The sequence below is a fragment of the Babylonia areolata genome, chromosome 19 (assembly GCF_041734735.1).
Source record: "Babylonia areolata isolate BAREFJ2019XMU chromosome 19, ASM4173473v1, whole genome shotgun sequence".
In the NCBI taxonomy this organism is placed as follows: domain Eukaryota; kingdom Metazoa; phylum Mollusca; class Gastropoda; order Neogastropoda; family Buccinidae; genus Babylonia; species Babylonia areolata.
The window spans coordinates 49,413,764-49,438,763 of NC_134894.1; the positions used below are offsets into that span (position 1 = coordinate 49,413,764).

Consider the following 25,000-nt stretch of genomic DNA (forward strand, 5'->3'; position numbering starts at 1 on the left):
CGTTGACTGACGTTGACCTTTACTGACTGACTGACTGAGTGACGTTGACTGAGTGACGTTGGCGTTGACTGACGTTGACCTTTACTGACTGACTGACTGAGTGACGTTGACTGAGTGACGTTGGCGTTGACTGACGTTGACCTTTACTGACTGACTGAGTGACGTTGACTGAGTGACGTTGGCGTTGACTGACGTTGACCTTTACTGACTGACTGACTGACTGAGTGACGTTGGCGTTGACTGACGTTGACCTTTACTGACTGACTGACTGACTGACTGAGTGACGTTGGCGTTGACTGATGTTGACCTTTACTGACTGACTGACTGACTGAGTGACGTTGGCGTTGACTGACGTTGACCTTTACTGACTGACTGAGTGACGTTTACTGAGTGACGTTGGCGTTGACTGACGTTAACCTTTACTGACTGACTGAGTGACGTTGACTGAGTGACGTTGGCGTTGACTGACGTTGACCTTTACTGACTGACTGAGTGACGTTGACTGAGTGACGTTGGCGTTGACTGACGTTGACCTTTACTGACTGACTGAGTGACGTTGACTGAGTGACGTTGGCGTTGACTGACGTTGACCTTTACTGACTGACTGACTGAGTGACGTTGACTGAGTGACGTTGGCGTTGACTGACGTTGACCTTTACTGACTGACTGAGTGACGTTGACTGAGTGACGTTGGCGTTGACTGACGTTGACCTTTACTGACTGACTGAGTGACGTTGACTGAGTGACGTTGGCGTTGACTGACGTTGACCTTTACTGACTGACTGACTGACTGACTGACTGAGTGACGTTGGCGTTGACTGATGTTGACCTTTACTGACTGACTGATTGACTGAGTGACGTTGGCGTTGACTGACGTTGACCTTTACTGACTGACTGAGTGACGTTTACTGAGTGACGTTGGCGTTGACTGACGTTAACCTTTACTGACTGACTGAGTGACGTTGACTGAGTGACGTTGGCGTTGACTGACGTTGACCTTTACTGACTGACTGAGTGACGTTGACTGAGTGACGTTGGCGTTGACTGACGTTGACCTTTACTGACTGACTGAGTGACGTTGGCGTTGACTGACGTTGACCTTTACTGACTGACTGAGTGACGTTGACTCTTTCTCACTCTGTGTCTCTGCAGCCATGTCCGCTTCACGTTGATGCATTGTGAACACTGTTGTTTCAGCCAGTTCAGATAATTGTTTTATCATTAACATTTCCCCTGTAGGCACCTCTTTGGAAACGGGGCAGAATGGCCTCGTCATTCCTACAGTTCTAGTTCGACGTTTGGTCTGTCTGTCTCATTTTCTCTTCACTCTCTCACTCTGTATACACCGCCCCCTTCTGCCTCCCCGAACGCGGGTTGGGGGTGGTGGAGGGGGGGCAGGGGGGGGGGCAGCTGAAGCATATCAAGGTGAAGGGCAGTGTGGTGACCTGATAATGGAGGTAACACGTCCCGACACCACCACCTGAACTTTCACACACACCCCGACCCCACTCCACGCCTCTGTCTGTCTGTCTCTGTCTATCCGTCTGGCTGTCTGTATGTATGTATGTATCTCTCTCTCTCTCTCTCTCTCTCTCTCTCTCTCTCTGTATTCACATGTTTTCAGGTCGGTGGCCTCACATAAAAACAGTTCTGAGTTCTCTCTCTCTCTCCATTCAAAATCCGCAGTTTGATTTCCAGTTAACTGTGCAACATCTGTGTGCATGCAATGCTAAATTTGTAGTTCAACGTTTTCTGTTCCACATTACTCTGAAAGATGTGACAACTTGTCAGTATGATCACTGTATCTCCTTCATCAGCGGCCACGGCCTTTACTGAATAAAAACGTTCGTTCTTTCTCTGAATCTGTCTGTCTGTCTGTCTATCCCTCTGTTTGTCTGTCTGTCTGTCTCTCTCCCTCTCTCTCTGTTTCTCTTTCTCTCCCTCTCTCTCTGTCTCCCTCTCTCCGTGCTTTTTAAAATTTTATTTTATTTTTTTTTTTGGTCTCTGTCAATCGATCATTCTTCTCTTTCTGTCTCTCGCTGTCTCCTCTCTCTCTCTCTCTCTCTCTCTACCTATTCGTTACGAGTCTGATAATTATATTCTGCCCTGTGTGCGCATTGAATAGAAAAAATCCAGTTTTTCTTCTTCTTGGTGGGGTGGGGATGGGTGGGTGGGGGGAAGGGGGCGGGGCATCTGTCTAGAACATTGTTCACACAACACCACGTGTGATTTAGTGCGGTTCTTCAAATCAAGCTGACGAAGGCTTTTGCCCCTCAAATAATAAGCCCCTCAAATAATAAGCCCCAAAAGCCACTGATTACAACCAGCGGGAAATCAACAGCCGTTACACCATGCCCTTTATAGTGAAACTGCTGAGTGACATTGCTCATGTTCTCTCTGTTCCTTTGCATACACGTTTACATTTTTACCTGTTTCTTTTCCCCAGATTTGTCTGTTGTTGCCAGCAACACCAGCATCATCATCTTCGCCACTGTTGTATGCATATGCTTAATGTATTTTGTATGTATGATGCTTGGTGGAGTGATGGCCTCGAAGTAATGCGTCCGCTTAGGAAGCGATAGAATCTGAGCGCACTGGTTCGAATCACGGCTCAAACGCCGATATTTTCTCCCCCTCCACTAGACCTGAGTGGTGGTCTGGACGCTAATCATTCGGATGAGACAATAAACCGAGGTCCCGTGTGCAGCATGAATTTAGCGCACGTAAAAGAACCCACGGCAACAAAAGGATTGTTCCTGGCAAAATTCTGTAGAAAAATCCACTTCGATAGAAAAAACAAATAAAACTGCACGCAGGAAAGAATACAAAAAAAGAAAGAAAAAAAAGGGTGGCGCTGTAGTGTAGCGACGCGCTCTCCCTGGGGAGAGCAGCCCGAATTTCACACAGGGAAATCTGTTGTGATAAAAAGAAATACAAATACAATCATTGTTATTGTCGTTGTTGTTGATGACGTGTTGTTGTCGCAGAGACAGACTGGCAGACAGGACAATGCCTAACACCTTTATCCTCGAGTGATAAAGTTTAAGTGGATCTTGAATCTTGAATCCGCATCCAGTCGACGTGCTGTGAACACGGTTGTTTTGTAAGGAAGCGGCAAGCTATCTGCGGTTAGCTGAAAGAAAGAGAACAGCGTTGTCACCCCTGCCGGTTTACCTGTGGTGTTCTTTACAAGCCACATCTTTACGTGCACCTGTGTTCACAGTGAAAGCTGGAGGCCCCCAAAATCACCTGTGTTCACAGTGAAAGCTGGAGGCCCCCCAAATCACCTGTGTTCACAGTGAAAGCTGGAGGCCCCCCAAATCACCTGTGTTCACAGTGAAAGCTGGAGGCCCCCCAAAATCACCTGTGTTCACAGTGAAAGCTGGAGGCCCCCCAAATCACCTGTGTTCACAGTGAAAGCTGGAGGCCACCCAAAATCAAATATTTTGGATCTTCGTCCGCGTCTCCTAATGCAGCAACTTGTTCTCATGGTTTTCACTGTTGATGGTAACGGTTTCTGTTCACATCTGACAGCCTGTATAGGTGCCGGCGAAAATAATTTAATTTCCTCTCTGTCTGTCTGTCTGTCTGTATGTATCTCTCTCTCTCTCTCTCTCTCTCTCTCTCTCTGTGTGTGTGTGTGTGTGTGTGTGTGTGTGTGTGTGTGTGTGTGTGTGTACCTATCAACCACTGTTATTAAAACCAGGGCAGAAAAAGATGCCCCAGCAGGTGTGTGTGAACACAGTACTGACACATATCACACGTTTTTTTCAGCTCCTGACGACATATATAGGCAACAGTTTTCACAGAGAGGAGCACAGAGAAAGACAGAGACTGAGGGAAAGAAAGGGAAAGTGTGAGACAGAGAGAGAGTGAGAGAGAGAGAATGTGTGTGTGTGTGTGTGTGTGTGTGTGTGTGTGTGTGTGTGTGTTTTCGTGCAAGAGTGTGTGTTTGTGCATTTCAGTGTGTGCATGCATTTTTTTTCTTAACTGAGGCCTGACTAATCGCGTTGGTTTACGGTGCTGGTCAGGCATCTGCTTAGCAGATGTGGTGTAGCGTATATGGATTTGTCCGAACGCAGTGACGCTTCCTTGAGCTACTGATACTGATGCTGCATGCATGCGCGCGAGCGTGCGTGTTTGTGTGTGTGTGTCTGTGTGTGTGTGTGTGTGTGTGTGCGTGCGTGCGTGTATTTGTGTGTGAGGGGTTGGGGCAGGAGCGGTGCGTCATGTGTGGGAGGGGTTGGGGCAGGAGCGGTGCGTCATGTGTGTGTATGTGTGTGTGAGGGGTTGGGGCAGGAGCGGTGCGTCATGTGTGTGTATGTGTGTGTGAGGGGTTGGGGCAGGAGCGGTGCGTCATGTGTGTGAGGGGTTGGGGCAGGAGCGGTGCGTCATGTGTGTGTATGTGTGTGTGAGGGGTTGGGGCAGGAGCGGTGCGTCATGTGTGTGTATGTGTGTGTGAGGGGTTGGGGCAGGAGCGGTGCATCATGTGTGTGAGGGGTTGGGGCAGGAGCGGTGCGTCATGTGTGGGAGGGGTTGGGGCAGGAGCGGTGCGTCATGTGTGTGAGGGGTTGGGGCAGGAGCGGTGCGTCATGTGTGTGTATTTGTGTGGGAGGGGTTGGGGCAGGAGCGGTGCGTCATGTGTGTGAGGGGTTGGGGCAGGAGCGGTGCGTCATGTGTGTGAGGGGTTGGGGCAGGAGCGGTGCGTCATGTGTGTGTATGTGTGTGGGAGGGGTTGGGGCAGGAGCGGTGCGTCATGTGTGTGAGGGGTTGGGGCAGGAGCGGTGCGTCATGTGTGTGTATGTGGGTGTGAGGGGTTGGGGCAGGAGCGATGCGTCATGAGTGGGAGGGGTTGGGGCAGGAGCGGTGCGTCATGTGTGGGAGGGGTTGGGGCAGGAGCGGTGCGTCATGTGTGGGAGGGGTTGGGGCAGGAGCTGTGCGTCATGTGTGTGTATGTGTGTGTGAGGGGTTGGGACAGGAGCGGTGCGTCATGTGTGTGTATGTGTGTGTGAGGGGTTGGGGCAGGAGCGGTGCGTCATGTGTGTGTATGTGTGTGTGAGGGGTTGGGGCAGGAGCGGTGCGTCATGTGTGTGAGGGGTTGGGGCAGGAGCGGTGCGTCATGTGTGTGTATGTGCACACTCCAAGCGGTGAACATATGCAATGTGCAGTGCAGGTTTGTCGATTCACTGATTTTCATGACCACATGATATTTTGATTTACTCAGATGTGCAGAGCTTTCCTCAAACCGAAGGAAAGACAACACAGGCTCATATTTCTGTACAACAGTGAAGTGTGTGTGTGTGTGTGTGTGTGTGTGTGTGTGTGTGTGTGTGTGTGTGTGTGTGTGTGTGTGTGCACGCGCGAGCGCTCATTGAGGTCCTACATACATGTCCTGCACCGTTGCTATAACAGCTGTTACATCTCCGTGCCCGTTGATTTCAACGGCTTCAAAACTGAACTTTTCTTCAACTTCTGATGATATCGTGCATAGGTGTGTGTGTGTGTGTGTGTGTGTGTGTGTGTGTGTGTGTGTGTGTGTGTGTGTGTGTGTGTGTGCGTTTGCTTTTTTGTGTGTGTTCGTAACTCTGTGTGTGTGCGTGCGTGCGTATGTATATGTGTTTGTGCGTGCGTGTGCATGTGTGTGTATGTATATGTGTGTGTGCGTGCGTGTGCGTGTGTGTATGTATATGTATATATGTATATGTGTGTGTGCGTGCGTGTGCGTGTGTGTATGTATATGTATATGTGCGTGAGTGTGCATGTGTGTGTTTGTATGTATGTATGTATGCATGTATGTATGTGTGTGCCTCTGTGTGTGTGTGTGTGTGTGTGTGTGTGTGTGTGTGTGAATGCGTGAGAGAGAGACAGAGACAGAGACAGAGAGGGCGAGATACAGAGAGAGAGAGACAGAGACAGATATACAGAGAGAGTGAGAGACAGAGAGGGAGAGAGAGAGAGGCAGAGAGAGAGAGAGAGAGGAAGAGACAGAGAGAGAGAGACACAGAGAGAGACATAGAGAGGGAGAGAGACAGAGACAGAGACACACACAGAGAGAGAGAGAGAGGCAGACAGGCGGAGAGAAGAGAGAGAGAAGGAATGGAAGGTGAAGGTATGACGGTGTCCACAGTACCTCTCCCCTCACCTGGCCTGTCCTTCAGCCTGCACACACAGCTCTCTGCCTTCCTGTCAAACACTCTCTGCCTTCCTGTCAAACACTCTCTGTCTTCCTGTCAAACACTCTCTGTCTTCCTGTCAAACACTCTCTCTACTCTCTGCCTTCCTGTCAAACACTCTCTGCCTTCCTGTCAAACACTCTCTGCCTTCCTGTCAAACACTGTCTTCCTGTCAAACACTCTCTGCCTTCCTGTCAAACACTCTCTGCCTTCCTGTCAAACACTGTCTTCCTGTCAAACACTCTCTCTACTCTCTGCCTTCCTGTCAAACACTCTCTGCCTTCCTGTCAAACACTCTCTCTACTCTCTGCCTTCCTGTCAAACACTCTCTGCCTTCCTGTCAAACACTCTCTGCCTTCCTGTCAAACACTCTCTCTACTCTCTGCCTTCCTGTCAAACACTCTCTGCCTTCCTGTCAAACACTCTCTGTCTTCCTGTCAAACACTCTCTCTACTCTCTGCCTTCCTGTCAAACACTCTCTGCCTTCCTGTCAAACACTCTCTGCCTTCCTGTCAAACACTCTCTGCCTTCCTGTCAAACACTCTCTGTCTTCCTGTCAAACACTCTCTGTCTTCCTGTCAAACACTCTCTCTACTCTCTGCCTTCCTGTCAAACACTCTCTCTACTCTCTGCCTTCCTGTCAAACACTGTCTCTACTCTCTGCCTTCCTGTCAAACACTCTCTGCCTTCCTGTCAAACACTCTCTCTACTCTCTGCCTTCCTGTCAAACACTCTCTGCCTTCCTGTCAAACACTCTCTGTCTTCCTGTCAAACACTCTCTGCCTTCCTGTCAAACACTCTCTGTCTTCCTGTCAAACACTCTCTGCCTTCCTGTCAAGCACTCTCTCTACTCTCTGCCTTCCTGTCAAACACTCTCTCTACTCTCTGCCTTCCTGTCAAACACTGTCTCTACTCTCTGCCTTCCTGTCAAACACTCTCTGCCTTCCTGTCAAACACTCTCTCTACTCTCTGCCTTCCTGTCAAATACTCTCTGCCTTCCTGTCAAACACTGTCTCTATTCTCTGCCTTCCTGTCAAACACTCTCTGCCTTCCTGTCAAACACTCTCTGCCTTCCTGTCAAACATTCTCTGCCTTCCTGTCAAACACTCTCTCTACTCTCTGCCTTCCTGTCAAACACTCTCTGCCTTCCTGTCAAACACTCTCTGTACTCTCTGCCTTCCTGTCAAACACTCTCTGCCTTCCTGTCAAACACTCTCTCTACTCTCTGCCTTCCTGTCAAATACTCTCTGCCTTCCTGTCAAACACTCTCTGCCTTCCTGTCAAACACTCTCTGCCTTCCTGTCAAACACTCTCTGCCTTCCTGTCAAACACTCTCTCTACTCTCTGCCTTCCTGTCAAACACTGTCTCTACTCTCTGCCTTCCTGTCAAACACTCTCTGCCTTCCTGTCAAACACTCTCTCTACTCTCTGCCTTCCTGTCAAATACTCTCTGCCTTCCTGTCAAACACTGTCTCTATTCTCTGCCTTCCTGTCAAACACTCTCTGCCTTCCTGTCAAACACTCTCTGCCTTCCTGTCAAACACTCTCTGCCTTCCTGTCAAACACTCTCTGTACTCTCTGCCTTCCTGTCAAACACTCTCTGTCTTCCTGTCAAACACTCTCTGTACTCTCTGCCTTCCTGTCAAACACTCTCTGCCTTCCTGTCAAATACCCTCTGTACTCTCTGCCTTCCTGTCAAACACTCTCTGTACTCTCTGCCTTCCTGTCAAACACTCTCTGTACTCTCTGCCTTCCTGTCAAACACTCTTTCTACTCTCTGCCTTCCTGTCAAACACTCTTTCTACTCTCTGCCTTCCTGTCAAACACTCTCTGCCTTCCTGTCAAACACTCTCTGCCTTCCTGTCAAACACTCTCTGTACTCTCTGCCTTCCTGTCAAACACTCTGCCACTCACTTCAGCACAGCTGGACATTACAATACCTCCTCGCAGAGTCAGACATCATCAGACGATGAAAGAGACGTTAAAATAATGAATGAAACAAGTGACCTTGACAGCGGGGTTAGCGCTGTGCTCATTCCTTCTGAACCGTGCGCCTTTGTAGTGTATGGATTTGTCTTGTATTCAGACGCATTGAATAGTATAATAGTGTATTGCGTTGTGTTGTGTTCTATCGTATAGTGTTGTGTAGTGCTGTATTTTGCCCTATTGTGCTGTTCTGTATTATGTTATATTGTGTTGTATTGTATTGTATTATGTTGTATTGTGTTGTATTGTATTATGTTGTATTGTGCTGTATTGTATTATGGTGCATTGTGTTGTGTTGTGTTGTGTTGTTATGTATTGTGTTTTTATCGTGTTGTGTTGTGTTGTACCGTATTGTATCGTATACTGTTGTATTGTGCTGTTTTTTTTTGTTTTGTTTTTTGTTATACTGTGCTGTATTGTGTTGCATTGTTGTATTGTATTGTATTATACTGTAGGCCCACTGTACTGCATGGCGCTGTATTCCTGTGTGTCCCAACATTTCTCTGTGTGTGAAACCGGGACTGTCCTCCCCGGGGAGGGAGCGTCGCCACACTGCAGCGCCACACACACTTCTTTCTTCCCCACCCCCACCCCCCCTGCACCAAGTATTCTGTCTTACTATCAAAGTGGATTGTTCTCCAGAATCCTATCAAGGCCAACCCTGTGTTGTTGTTGGTGGTGGTTTGCCAAGTGTACGGGCGTACACAGGACCTTGGTTTATCGTCTCAACCTAAAGACTAGTTCCCACACCGACATTCAAAGTCCAGTGGGGCCGGAGGAAACACACACACACACACACACACACACACACACACACACACACACACACACACACACGGAAAACACGGTTTGTATATGGCACTGGAACCCGAAGACACTGACTTCCTGGTGGGGACCATCACCGCTGGGCCACTGCTCCACCTGATCGTTTGAACGAGTCTTCACCTGCCGCTGGGTAGATAGGACTTACATAACTATAACTATTATGTGAGTGTCCTGGTCACGTGGCTGAACATCATCACCCTCCACCTGATCTGCTGTGGCGGTACTTCATGACAGTGACCCCACCTCCACCTCCACTCCAAGCAATTACTGTCAGTAAGTCATGGGCTGATACGTAATGGGGTGTCTGTCCTCACATTTACCTGATGGACCTGTCCATGTGACATCACGTATGGTTCACTTCAAAAAACAACAACACACACACCAAAAAACCTGAGTACAATTACAGAAAGTGACTTAATGGACTTCGTGAAGAGAAGTCGTTAAAGGGAAAGAATACAAAAAGACAGTAGTGTGTTTCAAAATGCTTTTATTGGCAGACCGTGGCATCAAAACCAATGGAAAAGGTTAACACTGATGATGATGGTGGATGATGATGGCGCGCGCGCGCGCGCGCGCGTATTTATATATATATATATATATGTGTGTGCGTGTGTGTGTGTGTGTGTGTGTTTTGTGTGTGTGTGTGTGTGTGTGTGTGTGTGTGTGTGTGTGTGTGTGTGTGTGTGTGTTGTGTGTGTGTGTGTGTGTGTGTGTGTGTGTGTGTGTGTGTGTGTGTGTTTGTGTTGTGTGTGTGTGTGTGTGTGTGTTTATGTGTGTGTGTGTGTGTGTGTGTGTGTGTGTGTGTGTGTGTGTGTGTGTGTGTGTGTGTGTTTTAACATTTGCAGGTAACAAAAGAAAAAGTTCGGTACGGTGGTCAATGATAAACATTTTCAAACAAACTAATGTCTTTGTTGCATTCATTCACGGAAATGACTTCTCTCTACGAAGTCCATGAAGCCATTTTCTGTGATTGTACTCAGATATTTATTTCATATTCCACCCTGGTCTGCCCGGTCATCCTCCTCACCATTCAACCCCTCCCCCGCACCCCCCCCCACCCCCCCGAAACGATAACATTCCGATAAAGAAATCAATACTCTGACAAAGTCACCAGTATGTGTGACAGAACGTTTGATACATTTTCTCCTCCTATGAACAGACTTCGCTGCTGATCTGTTTATGGTTTCTTCTTCTTCCTCCACTACTACTACTCCTCCTGCTCCTCTACTCCTACTCCTCTACTACTCATCTACTCCTCCTTCTCCTCTTCCTCCTCCTCCTACTACTCCTCTACTACTACTCCTACTACTACCACCACCACTACTACTACTACTCTACTGCTCCCCCTTCTCTACTCCTCCTCTACTACTACTCCTACTACTACTACCACTACTCCTCTCTACTCCTCCTCTTCTACTCCTCCTCCTCTACTCCTCCTCCTCCTCCTCCTACTACTTTACTACTACTCCTCTACTCCTCCTCCTCCTCCTACTACTACTTTACTACTACTCCTCCTCCTCCTCCAACTACAACGATTACTGTACTCCTCCTCCTCCTCCAACTACTATTGCTATTACTGTACTCCTCCTCCTCCTCCTCTACTCCTCCTACTACTACTTTTTGTCTCCCATAACTGTGTGAAAAGTCACTGGAGAGTTAAGAACTGTTCACCAGATTCCCACAGTGTGTTGGTTCTGTGTCAAAACCTGGGTCTCTGCAAATGTCACACATAATTATACATACCATTACACACGGTTCACCAGCGACCGGTCAAGCATTTGTAGACAACGAATAAACAGGATTCACAGATGGGTTTCTTAAATATACTTTAAAAACGCTGCGATTGTGCAGTTTTCTCAGTTGTGAACCGATGATTGTGCCATTGTTATGTCACAAAGAAGCATTGATTTCACGATTGTACATGGTCACGTGTTGAATGATGTATAGTTTCAAACCTGTACTTGCATGTTTCTGTAAAATATTGAAAAGAAATATGGCCTGATATTTGGCACAACGTAAGCAGAATTCATTTGTAGTCAAGTCTTCAACGTTTGCATTACAGAACAGCACATCATCATTTTTTTCACAGGGACAATAGAATGAATGCACATGGACCTATCCCGCCCCCGCATATATATATATATATATATATATATATATATGTGTGTGTGTGTGTGTGTGTGTGTGTGTGTGTGTGTGTGTCCTTGCGTGTATTTGTGATGGGGCGAATCCCATCAGTTCAAGTTGTAAACCTACCTAAGTCTGCAACTTGCATACATCTCGTTCCAAGATGTTTCGCTGATAAGAATACAAATATTATTTGATCAAATAAATATCGGAGCTTATAACATTTATTAGTTTACCGTTCTCTTCAGCAAATGAAATTTCTGAATTTTAAAGCATTTGCAGAATGGTCTTCATGAAAAGAGGTTCAGATTTTCTTTTTCTCCTTTGCTTTTAAAGTTATAAAGGGTTTTGGATGTCTGAAGAAATGTGATATTTTAAACAATTCCCCATATTGTTTAATCTAGAGAGAGAGAGAGAACGAAAGAGTGCGGGGTGGGCGGGAGGGGGTCGGGGGACGATCGAATGACAATCAGATATGGAGAAGAAAAAACAAGTATCTCGTGCTCTATGTTTCTTGTCACATTTCACTTATCTCCTCAGCAGATTGCACAAACTGTATCGTCTCCACCACCACCACCACCACCACCATCACCACCACAGCCACCATCACCACCATCATCACCATCACCACAGCCATCACCACCACCACCATCACCATAACCATAACCACCACCACCACCACCACCACCATCACCACCACAGCCACCATCACCACCATCACCACCATCACCACCACCACCATCACCACCACCACCATCACCACCACCATCACCACCACCATCACCACCACAGCCACCATCACCACCATCATCACCATCACCAGAGCCATCACCACCACCACCATCACCATAACCATAACCACCATCACCATAACCACCACCACCACCACCACAGCCATCACCATAACCACCACCACCATCACCAACACCACCACCATCACCATCACCACCACCACCACCACCATCACCACCACCACCACCATCATCACCATCACCACCACCACCACCACCGTCACCACCATCACCACCACTACCACCACCATCACCACCACCACCACCATCACCACCACTACCACCACCATCACCACCACCACCACCACCACCGTCACCACCATCACCACCACTACCACCACCACCATCACCACCACCACCATCACCATCACCACCACCGCCCACCACCACCTTCACCATCACCATAACTACCACCACCACCTTCACCATCACCACCACCACTACCCCTGTGTCACATTCTCCGTTGCCACCATCCTCATTCAAACACACATGCACGCGCGCGCACTCTGTCTCTCTCTCTCTCTCTAGTCAATTATCGCGAAAGACGTAACATCAATGAAAGGAACACACACACACACACACACACACACACACACACACGGTGCGATATATATATATATATATATATTTTTTTTTTTTTTTAATCAGCGCGACATTTGACGTTCGCAAACATCCGTACATCTTTCACGCGCGCACCGTGCACACACTGAGGTTTCGCCAGTCTCTCCACTACAGCACACTGACACTGTGAGTTGTTCTGCCGGTGTCTGTGTGGGTGTGTGTGTGTGCGGAGGTGTGTGTTCGCATCGCTGGATGTAGGGAAGCTCAGATTTCCTTGGGAGTTTTCTTTTTGTGTGTGTGACTGTTTTTTGGATGCTTTTTCCGGCTTTATATACGAGTGTTGAATCCTTGAACGTGTTCACGTTGAGTTTCAATATCTCGAAAAAAAAAGGTCAGTTGATTTCCAACAGGACACAATTGACCTGTTTCTGTGTGTCCTTATACTTGGATGTACTGTCTATCAGAATGAAGAACGACTTGTTTTTGAAATCAACGATAGTGTGATTTTTATTCTTACATCTTTACTTGTGTTTGATGGCAGATGACACTGGCTTTCCGCTACGGGTCTATCAATAACCAACCGTCTGCAATGATTTTTTTTCAGTCGTCGTAAACTTTCCCTGGTATTGACGTGTTTCTTGCACTTTTACCGGTATCTTGTACCAGTGTGACGTCTGTCTGCTGATGTGTTAATTGATTGATTAATTAAGCTCTAATCACACACCGACATACTGTGTGTGCGTGTGTATGTGTGTCGTTTGACGTTGAAACTGCATGTTTGTTGCATATATGTTATGCATGTGTGTGTGTGTGTGTGTGTGTGTGTGTGAACGTGTGCCTGCATGTTTTACATTTATTTGCTTATTTATCATCATTATTGTATTATTATTATTATTATTATCATTATTATTATTATCATGTTCTATTTATTTCAGAAAGTACACGGTCTTGTAGTCTTATTGCTTGCATTATGCAACTGGCTCAGCAGAACTATTTAATGATAATGACTTTCCCGTGGATACTCAAATATCGTTTGCGCCATGTACCTTTTAATTTATTCATCGATGATATTCTACGTGACCAGTTGTCTTCTATACTTGATGCCGGAGTGGGGTTACTGAAGAATGTTCCTAATAATTATATTCATGTTGTCTGTCAACTCAAAAGGTAAATTACTTTCTCTGTTTTCTATATGTCCTATCTTCGTGGCTTTTTTTTGTTTTTTGTTTTTGTTTTGAGCATTTAGATACAGACCAGAAAAAGACGAAAAATCATTATATCCACTGCCTTGTTCATATCATCATAATTATTTTTCTAAAAATGTGTCGCGTCGTCGGCTGTTTAATTTGTTGTGGTTTTGGTTCATTGTTTTGTGTGGGACGTGTAACCCCGGTGATGTTGCTATTCCTTATGTTTATATCATTCCACATTTCAGCATAAAAGGTGCTGATATCCACCACCACCCACCACCCATGGTTGATACTACCAAATGTATCTTTAAACATAACTGTAACCCACTGTATAAACTGTTTACCAAACCCAAATACATGTAATATTTCTAGCACAAATCTTTTAGGAATAGTATCGAACGTCCTTTGATAATCTAAAGCTAAGAGATAGCCAGTCTGATTTGTTTCTTTCAATATTCTATGACGTTATCAGTTGTTCTTATAACTGTGGATGTGATTCTACTTTATAGAAATCCCACTTGATCTTGGTTTATCAAATTATCCACAATGCAGCCTAATCTTCTTGCTAATGTTTTTGCCATCATTTTATAATCAGTGTATGTGAGGGTAATAGGCCGCCAGCTGTTTAGTTTATCACGTGCCAAGTCTTTTCTTTATGTAGCAAAAAATAATATCTGGTTTTTGTGTGCCATTATTGTCAAGAGATTCATTGTAGGATTCAGTTACCAGCACTTTCAATCCATTCCAGAAATATTTCATGAATTCTACCGTAATACCATCACTGCCAGGAGCAGACCCATTTTTAATTTTTTTAATTGATTTTAAAGCTAATCCTGTTTCTTCAACATTCACCAACCTTCGCATTTTAATGGCTCTTCATTGTTCATGTGCGGGAAATTTTCATCTTTAACGAACCTGTGTATTTCTTCATTTATGTTATTATCTGTGTTTGATATTCTACCACACAAAGAGGAGAAATATCCTGTTTGTTCTTTCAGAGCTTCTGATTGGTTTGTTACAATCTGTCCATTTTCGTTCAGAACATGTGTCATGATGGTGTTGTTTGCTCTGGTTTTCTCTAAGCCTAAAAAGTATCGCGTGTTCTTTTCTCTTTCTTCAACCCATTTAGTTCTTGCTCTGATCTGTGCTCCCCTTGCCTTTACTAATGATATAATTTCCAGTCTGCTTTTAGTCTGTACTGGGTCTGACTGGATGTCTGGATTGTTTGGATCCTCTGTGCACATTTTTCCCAACCGCTACAACTGTATTTGCAAATCTAGCATTTCATTCTTCCTTTTCTCTGTCCTTATTTTGCTGTATTCAATACAATATTTATTAATTTTACAAAGTTTCCCATTTGTCTTATGCATTCAGTTCTCTTTCTTTCGTCAACAATGTACCTGAATTATGGTTCATTTGTTGTGTAAAGTTGGTGTCACACAGTTATGAGTTGTTGAATCGCCAGTATCCAGACCACCTGTCAAACTGACAGTCATTAATTTCTAAAAGATGATCTCTGCGATCTGTATTGGGAGTCTGAAACTGCTCAATATCTTTGTGAAAGTTACCCCCACCCCCACCCCTCGACACAATGTCTGAAGCATTGGTCATTACATAGTTAAAATCTCCAAGGATTATCATTCTCTTAGCATTTTAACTGGTGAGGACAGAATGCATCCAAAGAAAATATTTTATTTTATCTTCACTATCATTTGGAGCATAGTCGTTAGTTTCAGTTTCAGTAGCTCAAGGAGGCGTCACTGCGTTCGGACAAATCCATACGCGCTACGCCACATCTGCCAAGCAGAAGCCTGACCAGCAGCGTAACCCAACGCGCTTAGTCAGACCTTGAGAGAGAAAAAAAAAGTAGTAGTGGTAGTAATACTACTACTACTAATAATAAAAAAAATAAAATAAAAAAGACAATAATTATGATAAATAAGCAAATAAATGTAAAACATGGAGACACGCATTCACACATACACCCGCATATGCATAACAGATATGCACCAAACATGCAGTTTCACAGATACGAAAGCAGTCAAACACACACACACACACACACACACACACACACACACACACACACACACACACACACACACACACACACACACACACACATTACCCTGCACCTCCTCTACCCCCCTCCTCCACACACTCATTTCTAGGCTACGTATCACAGCTTCCATGCCACACACACACACACACACACACACACACACACACACATATATGTACCCTTACTTGTACAAGCACACACACATACGCCCATATCCCCCACCCCCAACCCCGCACACATATATAGAGAGATATATATATGCACACCTGCATGTTCCAATATTCCGTTGCTCCCACAGTGTAGGCATGCATACACACACATACCTCATCATCTACACCCCCTCCACCTCCGCACGCCCCCCCCCCCCCCCACACACACACACACACTTACGCATGTGCACAGAACTCTCCTGACACTTGTGTACACTTACACCCTCGCGCATGCACAAACGCGCACTCAAACACACAGACCCAAACATACACACAAACACACACATACAAACACGCACAGAGGCTGCCACTGATTGGCCGCGAGAGGGATGGGAAAAGATCTCTGATGTCAATAAAGTGGCGTCTAGTGTGTTGCTCAGTCTATTGTATTTGGAAAGGCCCACAGAGACTCTGTTCCGTTTTGAAGAAATTCGCGCAATGTTGGTTTGGAAATGATGCCGATATTTGTTTGATTTGCAAAGCATCGTGCTCTACCTTTCATGCTAGACTTACGGCCGCTCCCTCTCTCTGCCTTTATTTCTTTGAGGCGATCGGTGGTGTGATGGCCTTGTACCTGTTCTTTTTGATATTCTTTCACTTTTCTGAGGATTTCCGATTTTCCTAGATGTAGGCCACTCGTTGTTGTTGCGTTACCAGCAAGTCTGTCAGCTCGCTCATTTCCCTTAACACCTGCATGTCCCGGGCAGTATGACCATGTAAGCTTTTTAATCTGAAAGTTGCGCATTGCCTCATGCCACTCTGGGCTTCCCATTCCATTTTCAATTTTCTGTATGAGGTTCATTGAGTCGGTTAGAATCATGGCATGTTGGTTTCCAGGCATCTGGATGGACGATCAGAGGGCATGTGTCACAGCTTGCTTTTTCCATTTTGTTTCGCAGTGAATCCCCAACCGGATTGGTCTTTGGTGACTGAGCCATCTGTGCATATGATGATGTCCTCTTCTTTACTGTTTTCTTCTATGAGTAGCTTCACTTCCGCATCAGTTTTGCCCTCTGGCCATTCCCGACAATGTCTTCCTAGAGTGGGTGAAATGGCTGTGTTGAATAGATGGTTGAGGTTTTCGGGGTTTTTCTCCAATTCTTTTGTTTCTTTCAAGTCTTGTAGTCGGCATAATAGCTGGATTGTGTCTTCTGCTTGCCCCATCCATGATCTTCCTCGTCCTAGACGGCTGCCTTTTGGTTCTTTGACTGCGTCATGCAGTGGGTTTTGAGGGTTTTCCAATGCTTTGAAGTAGGTCTTAACCTGTTCTAATTTGTTTCTGGCCTGCACTGAAGGAAGGTCAAGCAGGTATCGCATGGTTTCCGTGGGCGTGTCTTTTGTTGTTCCAAGGATCAGCTTCATAGCTTAATTTTGAACTCTTTCTAATTTTAGGAGGTTGCTTTGAGATGGTGTTGTTAGTCCAAGTCCGTAGTCGATCACACTGAGGATGAGTGACTGGTATAGCAGGAAAGAGGTGGCTTTGTTCAATACCTTTGGTTGTCATTGCTTTTAAGACTGAAAGGCCCTTTCTGCATTTGAGAACAGTATTTTCCGTATGTTTTCTGAAGGTCAGCATCCTGTCGAACTGTATTCCTAGGTAGCGTAGGCATTCGGTTTTCTCGATCTGAATCCCGACGAATGACACAGGTGGTGGTGATTTGCTCGCGGTTCTGTTGTTGAGGGTGCACAGCAACGTTTGGGCTTTCGCTGGATTGATGGAAGATCCTGTGTCTTTGCACCATTGAGCAATATTGTTTAGTTGTTTCTGGACGGCTTCAGTTCTTTCCTGAGCATCTTTCGAAGTCTTGAAGACCAGGCCATCATCCGCAAGAGTAAGCACCAGAGCTATTCCATTGTTGTTTAAGTCTGCAAGACCCTTCGTGTAGACATTGTAGAGGACAGGAGAGAGAGGAGACCCTTGTGGCAGTCCCATGGATAGTTTAGAAGGTGCAGACATCCAATCTCCGAGGCGTAGGACGACGGTTCTTTCCTGAAGCGCTGCTGCTATCCATCTTGTCAGTGTCAAACTCACTCCATACCTTAGTAGCAGCTCCATGAGGTGCGCAAACTGGACTTTATTGTAGGCATCTTCAAGGTGGATTGCTACTGCTAGTGTTTTTTCTTTTCTTTGAAATCTTTCATACACCTCATATGCAAAAGCAGCTGCATTTTCCCATGTAGACTTGCCTGTTCTGTAATTTGAAGGGAGAATGTGCCTGTGTTCAAGATCCCTTGCAAGTTTCCTGGCTATCATGCGTTCCATGAGCTTTCCAGCAATGTTTTGCATGGTTAGGATACAGTAGCCGCTTACCTGACGATGGTCCTTTCCTGGTTTTGGTTATGTGTGTCCAGTCCTCCGGCACATGTCCATTGTAGAAACTGTTTTGATACAGATTGAAAAGTTTGCTTCTGTCTTCTTCCGATAGCTCCTTGATGTCTGAGTAGCGAACTTTGTCTGGGCCAGGAGCCGATTCTTTCTTGCATTTAGCTATTGCTTCGTTTAGATCATCTATTGTCAAGTCATCATCAGGTCCAGTCTGCATAAGGGTTTGGTTTAACTTCAACATATTTCTCTTTTTCATCTAAGTTTCTTTGATCGCTCTGTTGTTTGAAACGTTTGAGCAGGGCGGATCCTTTTTCTTCGTTTGTCTTAAGCTTGGTTCCGTCAGTGTCTAACATGTCTGGGGTTGTTGTTGTGCACGTTTTCCCTTCCATGCGACGATAAAATTGCCAGAACTCTGTCAATGTTGTGTCATAACTGAGTGCCTCGCAAAAATGTTTCCACTTGTCATTTTTGGCCTCTTGAGCAATGACTTCAAACTGTTTAGTTTTTTCTTTCATTTTTGTTTCAATATCTTTGTCTGGAGAAGGTTTTGTTCTTTCTTTTTGCCAAAGTTTGACAGCCGCATGTTTTTTTTCTATCCAGGCTCTCTCTGTGTCGGTATTCCTCCATGGGGGCTGAATAGTTTGCATCCGGTTCGGTGCCGTTCTTTTGATTCTTCTGCGTCTTAATTTTTCGATGATGGTTGTCTCTTTGGTTTCATACTGAAATGGATCACGCGGTTTCGTACAGGGTTTATCCGATAGTTTCTGTAGACTGAAAACTACCGGGAGGTGGTCACTGCCTTGGTGTGGAAGCGTCTCTGCATTCATTTCTGCTCTGAATTTTGGAGATGTTAGAGCGATGTCGATCACACTGTCACTGTCCCCTTGTCTTGTTCCAAGGCGAGTTGGGGATGTGGTTGTTAATGGGCTAAGAAGAATTTCCCCTATCATTCTTTCAAGTGCGAGTCCTTGTGGGTTGGTGTTCAGCTGGTCCCATAACTTCGATCTTGCATTAAGGTCTCCACAGATAATGACTGAGTCTCCAAATTCGTTCTCTATTTCCTCTAAAAAGGCCCAATCATTTTTTTTGTTGTGCAGGTTCCTGGGTGAACACAGGCATTGATGAGCACGATGCTTTTGTGAATTCCGTCAGGTTTTTCAAGACGCACACCCACTAGTTCACATGAGTTGCTACACCATTTCTCAAGATTTATTATGGAAACTTTGTTTTTTTCGGTTTTTGTTCAGTATGATTGCTACTCCTCTTCCTTCATTCCATTGAAAGACTGTGAAATTCTCAAAATATATTGATCTGTCTGCACTTGTCCTGGTCTCTTGGAGACATAAAATGTCAAAATCATATGCCAGTTTCTCAATTGTTGAGATTCTCATTCTCGCGCTGGAACAATTCCAACTGCCGATTCTAAAAAAATTCTTTGACAGCCGCTCTGCTTTTGTCATTCTGCTACCTAAGCACAATATTTTCCCACCTCTTTTGCCACGCCTGTTTTGGGGTTTTGGGGATCTGAATTTGTCTCGTGCTATGCAGCTGATCCCCGAGGTGCACGCGAGACAGGGTTTTGTTAGTATCCATAGAAGGGTGTTCTATGAGGTGAGGGAAAATATTCGGTCGCCCTGACAGAGCCTCTTATCAGGGAAGGGCAATGGATGTCCATCTGTGTGGAGTCCGTCAGCCTGGTGTCGCCCTAAGGCCAGACTGCATACAGTTAGTGACTGTTTAACCCAACAGCCATTCATCCCATTGGTACTGTATGAAAGCCGTGGGATTGGGGATTTTAGTCAGATTGTCTCCTCTTAGCCGGTGGAAGGGTGCATCTGGGTATTGTTGCGTGGCAGATTGTATTTTGCGGAAAACTACAGGTCCTTCTGTAATATGCTATACCAATTTTAGGCCCTCTCTGTAATTCACTGATAATTCAATAATTAAACAATAACGCGATGACAAATTATCAGTCAATTACACAGAAAAATCACTTTGTCCACAACAAAGATAAGTGATTTTCCCGTGCATTTGACGGACAATTTATCATTGAGCCCTCTCAATAATTTACTAATAATTCAAAAATTAAACAATAACGCGATGACAAATTATTAATCAAATTCACAGAAAAATCACTTATCTTTGTTCTGGAGCTTGTAGACTGTCTGTTACACTGACCAGTATGGTTTTAACACCTGGTAGACTTTTACACTGACTCACTGGATGATCTAAACATCCAGTTTTCAAATACACAGTTTTAGCTACACAATTTCAAATTCTGCCCACACAGCCCTCACTTGTGATGTGTCTGTTCAACTTTGCAAAAGCACAACGGTCGTCTTCGCGCGGTTTCGCCCGGTGCTATACCAATTTTAGGCCGTCTCTGTAATTCACTGATAATTCAATAATTAAACAATAACGCGATGACAAATTATCAGTCAGTTACATAGTCGTTAACAAGGATGAAGTGCTCTGATGACTGAACGGACAAAATAATTGTTCGATCATATATTTTTTTCCTTTGTTACTTCTCTTAAAATTGTTCGATACCAACACAATCTCACCTCTTCCACGATTTGTGCCCTTATCAAAAACAGCTTCCTACTCCATTGTTTTTCCCACAATAATGCTTCAACGCTGCTTATAATGTGTTTCTTGCAAACACATAATATCATATTTGCGCTGTTAAAAATTTGAAAACATAGCTGTTCGTTCTAACTTATTTTTAAAACTCTGGTATTCAGAGAATATAGACGAAGACACTCCATTACTTTGAACTGATGGTGGTTAATGCTAGTATTTTTCTATGGTTACGTTCTGTCATTACTGTCATTGTTAACAGTGCTATGGTGTTACCGTTATCCTATCATTATGCTTAACCGGGTACTCGGACCAGGCTAGAAAAAAAGGGGGAAAAAAAGAAAAGAAAAAAAAGGCGGCAATACAAGGGCATCCAGGAGTCATGACCTGGGTGCGGCCCGGCCACCACAGAGTGTAAGGAGTTAAGGGCCGAAACACTTGACTGAGGGGGGCTTCTTCTCTGAAGACCTTGTGTTGTCCAGCTCTCCCTTGAGTTTCTTATCACTTAAAGTAATTAGCATTAATTTACATTGGTTGCTATTATGATACGTTTAACATAATTGGTTATTGTAACCGCGATGCCCACAGGCAGGGCAGAGTTCCTAAAGGCAAGATCCAGAGTCACACTGCCACCATCAAGTAACACAGGTGTCCTCTATCTCATCCTCGTCCTCCCCCTCTCGTTTCTCTGGGAGACTTTGGAGCTGTCTTTTCTGTGCTGTTGTTTTTTGCTATTTGGCAGCTGTTCGCGCTAGGACATGTTTCCTTTCCCGTCATCGGAAATGTTCCCTCCCTCACCTATCCTCTCAGCTGTTACTGGTGCTAGCTGGCACTGGGGGTCACCCGCCACATGCCCCTTCAGGAGACACTGGCGACATTTGATGGGGTTTGTACAGGAGGCTGCAGTGTGTCCCTTTTCAAAACACTTCCTGTACTCCACATCATTGTTTCTTGGCGAGTTTCTGTTCCTTGTGATACAAGGAGGCTTTGAAAGGGTCACTGTCGATTATTCCTAGAAGTGGCCCCTTGGGAACGTCGATAAAAATAAACCCTCTCCTTGTTTTCCATCTGGTCAGTTTGCCATCTTTGTTTCCGTCTCTTTCAGCTGTTGATTTTGATAACTCCGTCTTTTTTTCTTTTTTTAATTTTTTTCTCTTTTTTTTACAGACCTAGTTATTTCCTCATCGGAAAATGATCATGGAATATTATTCACCACTAATTTAGTTGCGGTATACCTCTCTCTCTTCTCCCTCCGCTGTAACCACGATGAATGGATTCTGGTCTTTCACTTCTACCCGTACCCTTCCGAGAAAAAAAAACCCTGAATCAATAATTTATTTCTTGAGTTGACATTGTGAGGATATCTCCTCCCCAAACCACCTATCCGTTGCACCCCAACTATTGATTCAAAACCACATGTCTGTTCTGCAGCACCACAAATGCCGGCAGTAGTAAAGGGTTTTCATTAAAAGTGGGAAACTGATTATTTAACACAAACACTGTCACAACACCTGCTATACTGTATATCGCTTTTTTAACAACAGTTCAATAGTTTGAAGAATCAACTTAGAATCAACGATTGAATAAATTGCCTTGAAGACACTACAAAATATTTCAACTACCTCGGTCATTGACATTGGCCAACGTAAGAGAAAAATCAAAAGATAAACATGACGAACTGTACTGGTCTTCCTATCCGAATAAAATAAAAGATATAGGGTAGAAAACGAAAAGACTAAAGGATAAGTAAATGCTGGAAAAACAACAGTAATTCACACAAGAAAACACAAAATGGAAGAGTGAAGTGTGTTTTGTGAAAATCTGAAGTGATGGCTCAGTAGGAACAGCACCGAAGTTCACAGTCGCTCCTTTTGCCAGCGGACAGACCCACAACACGCCCTACCGCCACGAATGTCTCGCACCAAGTCTCGTCTCCCAATTCACTTTGCATGAATGAGAAATGAGAAAGGGGGAGAGAGAGGGGGAGTGGGAAAAAGAGTGGCCATAAGTGGTTATGTGATTTGTAATTGTTTTCATGTAAAGCACCCAGAGCTTTTCTAGAGAAAGGAAGCTGTATAAATGTACATTATTATTATCATTATTATTATTATTATTGTTGTTGTGTTGTTGTTGTTGTTGCTATTATTGTAAATAAAATTCAGTTTCTCTCTCTCTCTCTCTCTCTCTCTCTCTCTCTCTCTCTCTCTGTCAGTCTTTTTGTCTTTTATTGCTTTATCATTCACTCACCCGTATCGATCGCGCACGCACACACACACACAAACGCACACACGCGCGCGCGCACGCACGCACGCACACACGCACGCACACGCACGCACATATTAGCAAGCAGAGAGAGATGTTGACTTTAAACGAAATGACACTTTATATGTATCAACGTTACGTCACCAGGAGTGTAAGTCCTTTGTTTTCTTCTTGATGCACAGACAAAGAAGCGTAGTGACGGGCATGGCCCACTTCCTGCTGGTTACTGGTGATACGCTCAGGCAGTCTTGTCACTTACCGGTATGCGCGAAATCCTTGCCCATTTCCGGTAATACGCATAGGTTTTGTTCATTACCGGTGATGAACAATGACTGCTATAGAGCATGTTGTGTTCATGTATGTGTTCATTAATATTATAATCATTATTATTATCATCATCTTCATCGTCACCACATCATCATGATTGGTGTTATCCCTGTGTGGTTGTGGCTGTGGAGAGACCGAAGTCGTGACACTGATGACCATGTACACTGACTGGTTTCAGGACTGAACGGCCACTGGGGCTTGAACCCCCGGACAGCTGAGAAGGGTGGAGTGTGGTTGGTGGACCATGCTGTGACAGTCATGGAAACAGAGTGCTTGGTGCGTCTGGTCACACACTGACCACCACCTTCACCACGTGCTTTGTGCCTTGGTCTCAGGAACTGTGACAGTCCTGGTCAGGTTATGCGATCCTGTGGAAAACAGCAACAAAACTAGAAGAAAATTTATCATGTTGTGTGAAAATAACGAACGAACGAAATCACAAAGCTGCGTACAGAAAACTTGGTGAAAAGGGGGAAAAGGGACAGTCTTTCCATTAGATGTTGAGCGAGGAAAACGTCTGATAGAATAAAGCAGTCTCCGGGAAGGAAAGAGGACCGCTCGTGTCGCCAAGAGGAACACCGTGTTATGTAGGACTCAGACCACTTGAAACAGAACTGGTTTTGCGAAAGAAAATTTGCGTTGAGGCGGAAAGAAGACTGGAAATGACATTGTCTGTTGTTTTTTTACGACGATCCTCACCAGGATCATCAGTTTGGCTGTGCTGAGATAGGCACAGACAGGCAAGGAAAACGTATCAGTTTGGACGTCGCGGTGTGAGTGGGGTCAGACAGGGAGAGACGGGCTGGGTGAAGTAGCTGAAAAAAAAAAATCTACTTTCTCGTTCTGAAACTGGGTACACAACGAAATAGTTGCTTTACTATCAGTTAAAGAAAACGGAAACAAATGATAATGAAAATCATGACTACTTGATTGTGTGATAAAAGTTTGATACAAATCCAGCTGCACGCCTGTTTTGTTTGACGAAAACGTGACGAACTCTTCGGCCAACATTGTTCGCTCGGCCTGAAGACCGAACCCTGCTGTGAAGGTCTGTGTGTGTGAACTGAAAGTGTGTAAGGCACACTGAGAAACTGTGTGTGAACTGAAAGTGTGTAAGGCACATTGAGAAACTGTGTGTGAACTGAAAGTGTGTAAGGCACATTGAGAAACTGTGTGTGAACTGAAAGTGTGTAAGGCACATTGAGAAACTGTGTGTGAACTGAAAGTGTGTAAGGCACACTGAGAAACTGTGTGTGAACTGAAAGTGTGTAAGGCACATTGAGAAACTGTGTGTGAACTGAAAGTGTGTAAGGCACATTGAGAAACTGTGTGTGAACTGAAAGTGTGTAAGGCACATTGAGAAACTGTGTGTGAACTGAAAGTGTGTAAGGCACATTGAGAAACTAACACAGCTGTCAGACTGTGTGAAGGATAGAACAGCAACACGTGGACCTCGACACGTCAGCTGTAGAGAGACGTCAGGCTGTCAACATGGCTGCCGGAGTGTCTGTGTGGGTGTGGTTCCGGAACAGGACACGTGCACCCTTGCAGGCGGCGCTGCCGCTTCTGACCCTGCTGCTG

The 25,000-nt window shown here is 45.0% G+C and overlaps 1 protein-coding gene across 5 annotated transcripts in view; it reads left to right on the forward strand.

Moving 5' to 3' along the window:
- LOC143293810 (calcitonin gene-related peptide type 1 receptor-like) overlaps positions 1 to 25,000 on the forward strand; it is a 317,054-nt gene that overhangs the window by 82,986 nt on the left and 209,068 nt on the right. For 4 of the 5 annotated variants that reach the window (XM_076605076.1, XM_076605075.1, XM_076605079.1 and 1 more), the window contains one exon: positions 23,598 to 25,000. This exon is cut by the window's right edge and continues 634 nt beyond it. In XM_076605076.1, the coding sequence (XP_076461191.1) occupies positions 24,911 to 25,000 (90 nt within the window). In that variant the 5' untranslated portion in view covers positions 23,598 to 24,910. Of the gene's footprint in view, positions 1 to 12,705; positions 12,855 to 23,597 lie in introns of those variants that run through there. The other variant, XM_076605077.1, reaches the window with a different exon arrangement.